Below are 13,235 nucleotides of genomic sequence, written 5' to 3'. Positions count from 1 at the left end.
CTCCATGCATCAGCTAATTCATTCGGCTAGTTCATTAGTCTAGCTCTCAGTCAAGCAAATCAATTGATATTTTCAGAAAGTAAATACATTCTCTTTTGCTGTGTGGATTTCCTAATTTCTGATCCTCCACATTCTTCTAAAATGGTTAGTCTGAAGGGATTCTTTTAAGATAAGCTGTTGTAATACATTTATGTTGTGTCACCCAGCTCTATGGAATTATTCAGTCATGCTTAGTTACTATATTTCAGTGAATATTTATAATTTGTGCACCACCAAGTAAAATAAATGTGTTTATTCGTTTGGATTCGTTTAAAATATTTGCTTACAAGTCAAAGTTACAAGAAAATGGGGCTTCATTTTTGTCTTCTAACTGCTGAAAGTGTACAGTTCATTTGAAGGTATTTACATTCTATGTTACAAAAACATTCTACAGCCTTTCAGTGCTCCCCCTCCAACCCCAAGAAAATGTGGGGAAACAAAGGCAAAGCAGTGCATTATACAACATTTTTCATTATATATTTCATTGTACTAGTTTTAAAGCATAGTAAGTGATGACCTTCTATTGCACCAGGTTACAGGAATCTTTACTGGGGCACTTCAATGACTCCCTCACCATCAGCCTCTAACAGTGACTTTCATCTCATACATGTGTAAGTCAGTGTATATAAAATGTTGGCAATTGGAACTTCAAGGTGTAGAATCCACGTCATTCATACTGGTAGGTAATTTTTAAGAGTGCTTGGTCAGGAGAACCATAAGCTCAGGATTCAGAACGTAACACAGCAAACCCTTTTTTTTTTTAAAGCAAAATTAGGATAATCAAAGACTGGGAAAAAACATAACTTTATTTACAGTACTGTGCTGTTTGTATGCAGCTCTTTGATGGCAGTTCATAGCTCACTGGGCTAGATTATGATGGTAACTTATGAACTGCACAATAACAAAAGGATCTCTGTGACAAAAGCAGTATCCCACTGAGCAGTACACATAAAATATGTTCTGTCATCTGCATAGAACTTGCTCTTTGCAGCAGGCATAATAATCCCCTGCGCTACCTTAGGTGAGTCAACACTGCCACTAAACAACACCCCGATAGCTCTCCAGCAGGTACCTTAATCACCAGAGTTAACTTGGCACTTTTATTGTTGCCTGAAAAATGTTGCATATACAAGAAACTCTGCATTGCTATTAAAACCGCTGCACTGCTACAAAACTGCCCCCCAGTACCAAAAGCGACCCAGAACCTTCCAGACTCCCGGGGAAAATTCCAATGCCCCTGTTGTGGCCAGCCTAGGCTTGGGTATTACCCCTCACCCTCTATTACCACTGGCATATTCCAGTTTTGGAGTAGCCAGAAATGAGTCTCTGGTACTGTATGTATGCATGCATATGCATGGAGTGTGTGTATGAACATATGACTAGGGATTTAAATAGGAATAATAAGGTTCAGGTCATAAAGAAAGCGTTAGTTCCCAAAGAGGGACTTTTCCGGGCTGAAACATGTCAACCATCTTGGATTTGAGCTGACTAGTATAGCCTCTGTGCCATCACTTCTTTTTAATCATCCCCTCACCACCATTCCAATAAAAGGTTCGTTTTTCTGGTTAGGCAGGTGATAGGGATTTTTAAGTGGATCCTTTACCCTTTATGTTTTCCCTAGACAGACCCTCAGTTTTAAGACAGGGGCTGTTCGCCAATAGAGGATCCTTTGACAAACAAGGGATGCCTGAGGATGAAGCATGACACCCAGTGGGTGTGTGTTAGACTTTTGCTTACGCAGGGTCATCCCCAGTCTTTTTGTCTCCTGCCTCCTATTTTTTTCTGACCTGTTGCTGTTGGCTTTTCAACTCTGAGCACTTTACCACTGCTAACCAGTGCTAAAGTGCATACGCTCTCCGTGTAAATTGTATGTAATTGGTTTATCCATGATTGGCATATTTGATTTACTAGTAAGTCCCTAGTAAGGTGCACTAGAGGTGCCAGGGCCTGTAAATCAAATGCTACTAGTGGGCCTGCAGCACTGGTTGTGCCACCCACATAAGTAGCTCTGTAATCCTGTCTCAGACCTGCCACTGCAGTGTCTGTAAGTGTATTTTTACACTGTAAATTCGACTTGGCAAGTGTACCCACTTGCCAGGCCTAAACCTTCCCTTTTCTTACATGTAAGGCACCCCTAAGGTTGGCCCTAGGTAGCCCCAAGGGCAGGGTGCAGTGTATGGATAAGGTAGGACATATAGTAATGTGGTTTATATGTCCTGACAGTGAAATACTGCCAATTTAGTTTTTCACTGTTGCAAGGCCTGTCTCTCTCATAGGATAATATGGGGGCTACCTTTAAATATGATTAAAGTGTAGATTCCCCTAGAGAGTAGATGGACGTGTGGAGTTTGGGGTCCCTGAACTCACAATTAAAAAATACCTCTTTTAGTAAAGTTGATTTTAAGATTGTGCGTTTGAAAATGCCACTTTTAGAAAGTGAGCATTTTCTTGCTTATTCCATTCTGAGACTCTGCCTTGTTTGTGGATTCCCTGTCTGGGTGAGTTTGACAGTGGGTTGTTTTTCACCTCGCACTAGACAGTGACACAAAGGGGGCTGGGGTGTAACCTGCATTTCCTGATTAGCCATCTCTGCTAGGAGGGAGGGGTGGAGTGGTCACTCTCATCTGAAAAGACTGTGCCCGCCTCTGACAATGCCGGCTCCAACCCCCTGCTGTGTGTCTGATGCCTTGCCTAGGCAAGGCAGGATTTCACAAGTAGGTGTGAGTCCCCTTTGAAGAAAGGTGACTTCAAAGACTAAAATGTGTATAAGAAGGGCACCCAAATCTACAGACTTTAGAAACACTTCTGGAACCAAGAGGAACCTCTGCCTGGAGAAGAGCTGATAGCTGAGGAAGAAGTGCTGCCCTGCCTGTGACTGTGCTTTGTGGAGCTTTCCTGCAGTGCTGTTTCTGCCAGAGTAAGAGGGCAAAGACTGGACTTTGTGTGCCTTCCATCTTGTGAAGAAATCTCCAAGGGCTTGAGTTAGAGCTTGCCTCCTGTTGTTTGAAGTCTCAGGGACAGCAAAGACTTCTCTCTGCCAGCACCTGGGGTCTCTGGAGAGACTCCTGCCCGACAAGTGGTGCCCTATCCAGTCTCTGGGCCCTTTAAAGGAAAGCTGGTGGAATCCAAGGAAATCGACTTCGGACGACTTTGGACCGACGCCGCTGCTGAATCCGGTAACGCCGCCTGCACCTGACGCCGTGACCTTCGCTGGAACGCAACCCTCTTCGCAGGCCCGACGCCGCAGCAGCCCCGCTGAAGTTCGCGACTCCATGGAAGTCGCCGCACCATGTCGTGACCGACGCCGCTTGAAGTGCACGGATTCAACGTTTCGCACAGACGCCGCGATTCCAGACTTCGCGCCTCGGCTTGTTTTCACTCTTCACCAAAGGTACTGTACTTGGGGGTCTACACGACTCTGTGTCCGGCGCGCTGGTGTCAGCTTGTTGGGAACGACTCCGTCACGACGCCGTGTTAACATCTCATTGAAGCATTTTTGTTTCTAAGCGCTATTTTTGAGTTTAATCTTTAAAAAATCATAACTTGACTTGTGTATGTCGGATTTTTGTCGTTTTGGTCTTGTTTTGTCTAGATAAATATTTCCTATTTTTCTAAACCGGTGTTGTGTCATTTTGTAGTGTTTTCATGAAGTTACTGTGTGTGTTGGTACAAATACTTTACACCTAGCACTCTGAGGTTAAGCCTACTGCTCTGCCAAGCTACCAAGGGGGTAAGCAGGGGTTAGCTGAGGGTGATTCTCTTTTACCCTGACTAGAGTGAGGGTCCTTGCTTGAACAGGGGGTAACCTGACTGTCAACCAAAGACCCCATTTCTAACAGTGTGTGAGGCCATTCCGTTTCTTTTAGGCAAATGCCCTTGTGGGCCAAATCTAAGTGACTGGGAAAGATCAGTCACCTGGAATTGAGGAATCACTCTGAACTATTGGCTCCCTAGTTGGAGAGCACATTAGTAGGGCATGTTTATATTTTCCGTGAATAGGAATGCCAATAATGCCCTGGTGGTGTCTCTCTTTGTGCTCTCTTCTAACATTAGCATTCTCTGGATATGTCCTTTACTGCTAGTCATAAACAGGGTTTGACATCCATCCAAGACAATCTTTTGGAGGAAAAGCCTACCAAGAGGGGCAGAAGCTCTCTGGGAATTCCCACAGGTCCTTGGGAAGCCTGAATCAGTGATTGGTAGAAAGTGCAACAGCCTTCTAAACAATGGGCGAGGAGTTGCCTCTAAGTGGAGATTCAGACAGGCCAGCCATTCGCTGCTCATAATCTATCATCCTACCACTCTGAGGCACTACGCTTGCAACATGCCACAGAACCCAGCTCTCCCTACTTACCTTTAGCTGCTTCATGCACATCCCCAGGAAGACGGTGGTGTATTAGGGCATTAATCAGGTAAAAGGTAGATGGTTTGGGGCTGCTAGGGTTGGTGCACGCTTACTAGTATCGGGGACGTGGGGGCTGTTGATGGAGCTTCCGCGTAGCATGCACGGGTAGTGCTGCTGGGTTTGGTGAAGAGGGGACTTTAAAGAATGGTCCAGTGTTGAGCAGCTGTGAGTATCCTGGGCCACAGGCTATAGTGTCATTTGAACAGATAATTACAACTTTGCAAGGCTGAGACGCTTTCACACAATGGTTGATTCTAAAATTATGAATGATTAGTTTGAGCCAAACTTATAAATGATTAATAAACAGGGTTAGTTATTTGTTTATCACAGTAAATGTGAGCCACCATGTACTGCGTTAACATATTTTAACAAGCGCAGATTTCATTTCTGGGAATGTGTTCATTGAAAGAAAAATTGTGAATGATTGTGAGAGAGCTTGGTAGGTGCTACATTCTATCCAGGGGCGGCTCCTCCGTTAGGGCAGAGGAGCGTCCCCCCCCCAAAATGATAATAAACTGCGTTTATTATCATTTTCTTGTAAAGGGGCCGGGCCACGGGGGCGACGAGCAGCTCTCCCCCAGTGCGCATGTATGTTTGGCCAGCCGACTCGGGCCGGCCAAACACACACACGCAATGTGCTCTCCAGCCTGGCACTGTGTTGCTGGGCTGGAGAGAGCATGCACATCCTTCCAGTCTGCCTGGGAGTGCCCTGGCTGGTTGCTCCTAGCCAATCCTGACGCTGCTCTGAGCAGTGTCAGGATTGGCCGCAGGGCAGGCTGGGAGCTAGTGCCTGCAACGATGAAGTAGAGGAGATGGAGGAGCAGAGCGGTGTGGCACAAACGTTATTGCAGTTTTAGTTGTTACACATTACAGGACACTAGTGGTACAGTTTTGCATCACTTCCGGCAGTTGTCATCTATGGTTACAAAGTATAACTACATTGATATCTTAGGAAGCACTGTTCAATAGTAGCGTTAGTATGGGCTGCTATTTCTGCCATACTACAAACCCCATCCCAAACTGTAACTTAACTCTGGCTGAGTTATCTAAGAGTAACTCATTTGTACTGGAGGGGTGTAGATGTACAAACATATTATTGTCAGAATGTAAAGTCATGTGCGTCTGTGGTGCAAGATCCTATACTGTGTGTGTGACCCCATTCTAGTATCAAAGGAAAGGTAGTATGGATGAGCATGGTGCGGTTCAAAGTTGTGTCAGGAGACTGGTTCTTGCACATTTAGGGCCTCCAAGAGTGAATTCTGTTCCACAGAGATGGGCGTTTTATGGAGCCTCCTGTATTCCTCTCGTATGAGAGCTTGATTCTCTGCAAGGCCCCAACGCTGGACCTCTTCCCGCCAGTCTTCAAGCTTGGGAGCCATCGTTAATTTCCATCATCTAGTAAGAGCATGCTTCGCTAGCAGTATTGCCAGTCTTGTAAACCTCTCTTCCCCTTTAGATTCCCCCGTCACCACATAGGCACCCTCAGTATACAGTGTTCCATGTTGTCCCAGTGTGTTTGACCCATAAGGTCTCCCAGAGCTCTTGCTATTTCGGACCAGTAGATTGCCAGCTGTGGACAGACCCATAGCATATGGATTAGGTCTGTGCCATCCACATGACAACAGGGACAGACCGGGGCCGCCGTAGGATATATTCTCTGGATGTGGTGAGGCATTAGATATGGCTGTGTAACATGACATATTGGATTAAGTTAAATCTCGTATTACAAGAAACTTTGCTAGGGTATTCAAGGATTGACTTCCATTCCTTATCTGAAAATGTCTTGGACACATCTGCCTCCAATTGGTCTCTTAAGGATGTAATTGGCACCATGAGCTGAGCTCTGAGGCTCCTGTAGAACCATTGCACAAGATGTTGTCTGTGTCCCACTGTATGTAGAGCCTGAAGTAACTCATAGGTTGGCAGTTCCTGACCATCGAGCGTCCAGTGTTTATGCACATATCTGATGATGCTCACATGTGTAAGGAAAAGTGAATTTTGGAGAATATGTGCGTTTACGAAATACTCATGTATCACCAAGGAGCACTCTGCAAAGAGGTCCCTGGATGTAGTAACCCCCCTCCCACTCCCAGGGTTCAAGTCTACCTCTAGTTAATGTGCCCGATGCAGTGTGGAGTCCCTGCAGGGGTACATTAGGTGCATACAGAGACTTAACCGCACTGTATTTTATGGCTAGTTTCCAGGACTTCAGAGCCACACGTAATAATAACATGTGTGAGGGTAATGTTGGGATATCTGGGTGGATTAAACGGTGTAGTTGGCCTTGTTCTATCTGCAATGTGATGTAGTCCATCTCAAATAGATTATGACATGCAAGCCAATATGATAGCCATTGTAATTGTCCTGTTATACAATATGCTTTGAAATCAGGAACACCCATGCCACTGCGGTCTGTGGGGAGTTGTAGTTTGGAGAAGTTGACTCTGCGGTGCCCCGCCCCCATATCAAATCTGTCAGTATAGTATTTAAGGGTCAGAAGGTCTGTGCAGGAATATTAATTGGTAAGTTTACAAAATGGTATAATAAGCACAGTAGCATTACCACCTTGGCCAAGTCTACCCGCCCGGCCACCACCACAGGCAGCATAGTCCAGAAAGTGACTTGTGATTTAAGTGTTTACATTGTGCGTGAGAGGTTTCCCTCTAATAGGTCCGAGCCAGATCGGTATATTTGGACCCCAAGATACCGAAAGGTGCAAGGGGCTACTGGTATTTCATGGTCACCAAAGTGTAACGTGGGTTTCAAATAAGTACCGGTGAAAGAGTATGTTCAAAATTCACCAGCATTCATATGAAGGGCTGAGAGAGTTCAGAAGATCCAAAATATTTGGGACATGTCTGCTTGTGTTTCTCAGAGATCTTTTAAATACAAAATCATATCATCGGCGTAGGGTGAAATAGTATGGATGGTGTTGCCTATATGAATCCCTTTGTGTGCTATCTCTTGTCGGATTATTTGGGCTAAGGGTTCAACCGCTAGGATAAAGAGTAGCAGTGAAAGGGGGCACCCTTGTCTTGTGCCCTTCCATACTGGGTATTCTTGAAATATATATGGATCTGCACGTGCCCGAGCTCTGGGGTAATGTAAAATAGTTTTACCCAATTAATGTAAGCCTGGGTAATGCCAAAGTAATGGAGGGGTCTTAGCATATAGACCCAGTGTAATGAATCAAAAGCTTGTCTGATAGCTAGGGAGATACAACCTGCATGCGGATATAGGTGCTTACTTGCAACTATAATTCGAAAAAGGCATAGAATATTAAAAGACCTGCTTCAGCGAGGTACAAAGTCGATTGGCCTATGTGTATCAGCCATGGAAGCAGCGGTAGGAGACTACGAGCCAAGAGTTTGCTGAGGATTTTGTGTTCGGTGTTCAATATAGACAATGGGCGATACGAGGATATTGCCCTGGGGGACCTCCCAGGTTTTAACAGTGATGTCAACGATGCTTCCCTGGTTGTAGGGAGGAGCTAGCCAATCTCAAGGGCCGAGTTAAATAGTCATACTAATTGTGGGCTTTAATGGGTGGCGTATGTGGAATAAAACTCTACTGGAAGGTCATCCGACCCCGTTGTTTTATTGCATGCAAGCTCCTTCAGGACTCTCCTAACTTCAGTCACCATTAGTGGCAGAGAAAGGGCCTCCCCATCATTTGCCTCTACTTAGGAAGTTGCACCCACTTCCTGTATAGTGTCCGAGTCTGTAGGAGGGTGGGGTGAGTATATTTCTCTATAGTAATTGCGGAAGGCTGTATTAATATCTGTCTAGGGTCGGGGTGTCGATCGTTAAGATCAGTGTGGGAAGAAGGTCAAGATGTATTTATCATGGCAGAAGTGTATCTGATCTGTCTGCTCCAAAGTTACGTACTTTGGTAGCCTCAGGCATGACCAGGTGCATTTCTTGTAGAAAGGGGACATGTGCCTGACATCTGTTCAACTGAGCTAGTATCCTGTGTTGTTTATTCATTGCCCATTGCCCTGTATGTTCCATGTTATCAAAGTATACTGCTTAGTCATCGGTATCATGCTCTCACCGGATCATTAGTGAAATAACCATTGCTCATTGCACACAACCCCAGTCCTCCTTCCCAGCATCCAAGTGACACAGCTAAACCAGTTAAAACATTCCCCAAACTATCCATCGTTCAACCAAATCTGTAAACAAAGGTATAACAGTCCAAACAGTGAGAAACATTGGCCTATGCTATGGGGTCACATAAGGCCTTGTGTGACAACAAACAATAATATAACGTTGCACATGTGAAAGGCTACCCATGAGCCACTCTGACCCCGGGCACCGAATCTGCATGTTCCAGATATAGAAGAGATATTTATCAAGATTTAGTTAGGGTGCTTGAACAGCTAAGTATAAAGGATCCTGTAGCCCCACCTATGGGAGCGCGTTGTGTACCGCAGCTGCCAGGACTGAACGGGCCTTAGGGGAAGGTCACTGCTGTAAAAGAAGGATCAGCCTTGGTTATCCATGCGGTAGCATCTTTGTGACCCTCGCCTCAGAGTTGTTATGATGTAGTGGATCTTTCTTATAGTTCTTCTGCTGTCTGCGGAGTTATCATCGGGAACAACGCCTCACTCCCATTTGTTTCAGAGTCCAAGGTGCTCTACTGCGATGGGCTGGAGCTGATGGGCTGTCATGTGGTCCTCAGAGTGGTTGCAATCGTAAGGCCTCCAGCTGTCCTTCCAGCCCCTGCTGAAGGGAAGGGGACCCCTGTCCATTCCCGCAGGTCGTGCTGCTGTGGTTCGTCTTTGTACCCTAAGGGCTTGTTTTGCCTTTTTGGAGGAGGGATCTGACTGCACTGGTTTTAGAGGAATCGGGAAAGTGTTTCTCCAGCCAGCACATAGTGTCCTCTGGGGTTTCAAAAATGTAGTGAGTCGGTTATGGAGCGATTTTAATTTTGCTGGGAAAGTAGTGCATATGTTAAGCCCACTGTTCGAAGCATCCTTTTGACCTACTGGAAGGAGGCCCACCTGTGTTGCACGGAGATGGTTTAGTGTGGAAAGAGGGAGAATTTGATGTTCTCTACTAGGATAGGTGCTTGCGCCCCAGGGATTGGTTTCCTAGTAGGGACTCTGTGCGCCCGTTCAACTACGAACATGTTGGAGAGGCCCATAGTAGCCACCACTGTTGAAAACCAGCTCTTCATGAATCGCATGGTGTCTGCTCCCTCTGCCCCCTCGGGGAATTCTATTATGCACACATTATCGTGGCTATCTCTCTCCTCCACATCCTCGGTGAGGTCCTGTAACACTTGAACTTGGCGTTGCAGCTGGGAAACCCGTGTGGTTAATTCTTAATGCCAGGAGATAATGTTGCAAGGGTTAATTCAGTGGTGCTTCCTCTATTGAAAACTTGCAATGGTCATCTTTCAGTAGACTTACTTCAGTGGTGATGGCCCCTAGTTTTTACTCCATGACCATATGTGAATCCTGTATCTCCTGCAAGATCTGTTCTAGTTCGTCTATAGGGGGAGTCCTCTGATGAGGGTATGTCCAGGTCCGGTGTCTTAGAGGAGGAGCCCTCTGACGGGGGCACATGGGGTCCACCAAAGGGACCAGCCAATCACTCCTGGCCTTGGCGCTTCCCATGACTCTCTCTCATGCCTGAGTGTCCACAACCGGAGACACAGAGAGGAGGCTCCTGGCCACAACCAGAGTACCTGCACTGGCACACGGGGCACAAGGGAACAGTCTCCCACTATGGTAAATCAGCAGCTACAAGTCAGCACCCCATGAGTGCCACGTTATTCAGAGTCCCGTGGGCCAAGAGACCCGAGCAACTCCAGTAGGGATGGGGCCCACCCTCTCAAGCAACTCCACCACAGCTTAGTGGTCAGGTCTGCGGGGGGTAGCCCCGGCAATCCCAGGCCTCAGTCCTCTCTGCTTTTCCTCAAATGACGGGGAAGGTTATGGCCCATCAGCAAGAGCAAGCCGGGCTCCCCCGGGTCCCAACCAGGCACCGCCCACCTATCAACTGATCTAACATCCTGGGTGGCCTCATACTAGGCCGCCACTGGTGCCACCAAGCATCACCAGCTGCACTCTGCAGATTCAAGCGTCCATCAGGCCCAAGGCCCCACCAACCTGAGCCGTCACAGCTGTGTCTTCCCACCTCTTGTGCTCCTTGAATGTGCCAGTGCATCGAGGCCAGCAGGGGGAGATCGTTGGCCGGGATTGAAGGGACGGAAATGATCAACACAGAGGGGAAGGCTCTCTAGCATGGAGCGCAGCAGTCTGGCATCTCTCCACCCTACACCTCCTGTGGCACCAGGAATATCGTCCAGGCAGTCCCAGCCAGGAACAAGGTCTCCGGTAGCCCCATGGCACATCTGGGCACCATCTTTGCCCGTGGGCCACCGAACCCAGCTCTGTGGCTCCCAAATCGCAAGTGGGGCGTGGGTGCTCAATACCACTCCACCTCCTTCTCAGTCCGGCACCCGAGGGCGGACGCTACCAGTACTGGCTCCTGTCCAGCACTCACTGCTCCATCGGCATGGTCACCGCGCTGTCTCTGAGACTCAGTCGCCCACCGCAGTAGTGCTTGGGGATCAGCGCTGTAGTCCAATCCGACCCCATTCACCACCGTCCTCCATATTGTGTGCTCTTCAGGGGTACTAGTCAGCCAGGCTGGCGAGGCTGTTTTGGGGTGAAATTCCCCCTCAGCAGTTCCCAGACGCAAGCCCCAGCCATGCCACTCTCCGTCCCTTTGTTGTGGGACGCTGTTGCCACCCTTAGTATATGTTGCTGCCCAATTCCAGGAACCCAGGAATTATGCATCCGCCATTGCTGCCAGATGGCCACACCCCCAGTAATACATAAATACTTTACACATTGCCCTCAGTTAAGACTGTCTGCTCCATGCATTGGCTACCAGGGGGTTGGATTAAGGCTCATATAGTGACTTTGAGGGTCCACCCAGACAGGGCTTGTAATTATTCCTTAAGATGGGCGGTCACCCACCCCAAATAATTATCGAATCTCTCACATGCATTATATGCTATCACACTTGTAATAAGGCGAACTGGTATCTGTATTTGTGATGGAGTAATCAATCTGCAAAACTGTAAATCAGGTCCTTACTACTTCTACGCCGGTCTCATTAACTTATGCTATCTTCGATGATGTACCAGCTCTGTCACATCACTCACATTCCTTAAAGCAGTCGTTGTCTTTTCATTTTCACAACTAGTGAAAAAGGTGTAAGAAAAAAAACAGTAGACTTCAGTCTCTATTCATTGGAAGAAGTACGTGCTGATCTATAATACCTCTATATATGTCACAATCCATTGGTTCATTAATTAAAGAAGGCACCATATCCATAATTATTTCTGCAACTTCCAAGTTGTTGTTAAGTAGCGCAATGTGCAAAATAGTTTCTCCAAGGTTCCCTGTAAAGAAATAAGCAGGTAATGAGAAATCTACTCGTGCAATCACAATTTTTTTTTTTTACAATTAAAATATTTACAGAATTATAGCTAATTGAACATTACAATTGCAAAATGTGAGCGAATGAATGAATGACTAAGTGTGCTAGTGGACACTCATCCTTTGCTGTTACCTGCTTAATGTCATGTAGAAGTGGTTGGTGATCAGTGGCATGTGACTGGACTGCGGCAATGCTTCATGGGTGGGATATACGATTTCATTTGCCGCAAGCAAAAGTTGGGCAATGTATGTGACAGCTCGGTCACGTTTATGCCCAATTACACTTTGTAAGGGGTTTGTAACAAATACAAAAAAACGAGATTAGCCTGAAAACCAAAAAGAAAAAAGTATTTACGCTAGTTTATAGAAGTCTAAATTATTAATTAATTAATTGAAAACTCAATTGAACTGAACTGAAATTAAAAATGCATCAAATGTGAATAACGGCTGGGATATGGTATTGATTGCAACTGTCCCAAATAGTTTTGCTTTGAGTATTATCTAAATCATTGAAAGCAACCTATGCACGTCTGTAGAGAAATGTCCAATGCTGCCTCTGGGACCACTGAAAATCACCCGGAAACCGTTGCATAGGAATGTCAGGTGACCTGTGCTCACAAGAACAACAAACGACCAATCACAACTTGAGAAAGCCTTTTCGGTAGTTTAAGTATAAAAACTGAAGGACCTGCACACTCGGCCACTGAAAGCAAATAACCGTGACCAGCAACCGGAAAGAGGAAAAAAACGAATAAAGTGGGCGTTCTATAAGTTACAAAGGTTTTTGCTTACGACTATGAAAGTCCTTTCCTCACAGAAATCTTTTGCTTTCTGTGCAGAGGTGACAAAACAACAAAGGCCTATAAGCTCAACCAGTAAATGTTCCCAGAGCAGAAGAGAGTCTTGCGAACCCCAAGCACTGGAATAATGACTAACCAAAACAGACAGACTATAAAAGCCCAGCGAAGGTTAAAAAAAAATCACATGGTTTCTGCCACCTGCCCACTAAAGTGCCACTGAGTGCATCACATAAACCCCTGCTGAGGAAGATCAAGTAACCACTGTTCATCAGTATAAGAACAGCTCATTTGCAGTGTTCCTCCTCAACAAATCTACAAAAACTTACAAAAAACACACAAGAATCCACAAACATTGCCACTAAGTGATGCAGGCTCACACACAGAGCACGATTTTGAGGCTCTTAGGCCCACACGCAGAAGACTCAACACCACTGCAAAAAGAAGTCAAATGTCACAGAAGCCACTACAAGAAAAACCTTATTGGATGGTATTAAATGATATGTCTGATAGCTACGCGATTCACCAATACGCA

The 13,235-nt window shown here is 46.1% G+C and overlaps 1 protein-coding gene across 1 annotated transcript in view; it reads right to left on the bottom strand.

The window, feature by feature from the left end:
- The window catches only part of LOC138265472 (transient receptor potential cation channel subfamily V member 6-like), a 223,294-nt gene that overhangs the window by 154,508 nt on the left and 55,551 nt on the right, over positions 1–13,235 (bottom strand). The window contains exon 5 of the mRNA XM_069213212.1: positions 11,744–11,866. Coding sequence (XP_069069313.1) covers positions 11,744–11,866 — 123 coding nt within the window. The remainder of the gene's footprint in view (positions 1–11,743; positions 11,867–13,235) is intronic.

Source organism: Pleurodeles waltl, chromosome 11 (assembly GCF_031143425.1).
Source record: "Pleurodeles waltl isolate 20211129_DDA chromosome 11, aPleWal1.hap1.20221129, whole genome shotgun sequence".
In the NCBI taxonomy this organism is placed as follows: domain Eukaryota; kingdom Metazoa; phylum Chordata; class Amphibia; order Caudata; family Salamandridae; genus Pleurodeles; species Pleurodeles waltl.
The sequence above is the reverse complement of the archived record's forward strand: the minus strand, read 5'-3'. Positions and strand labels throughout refer to the sequence as shown.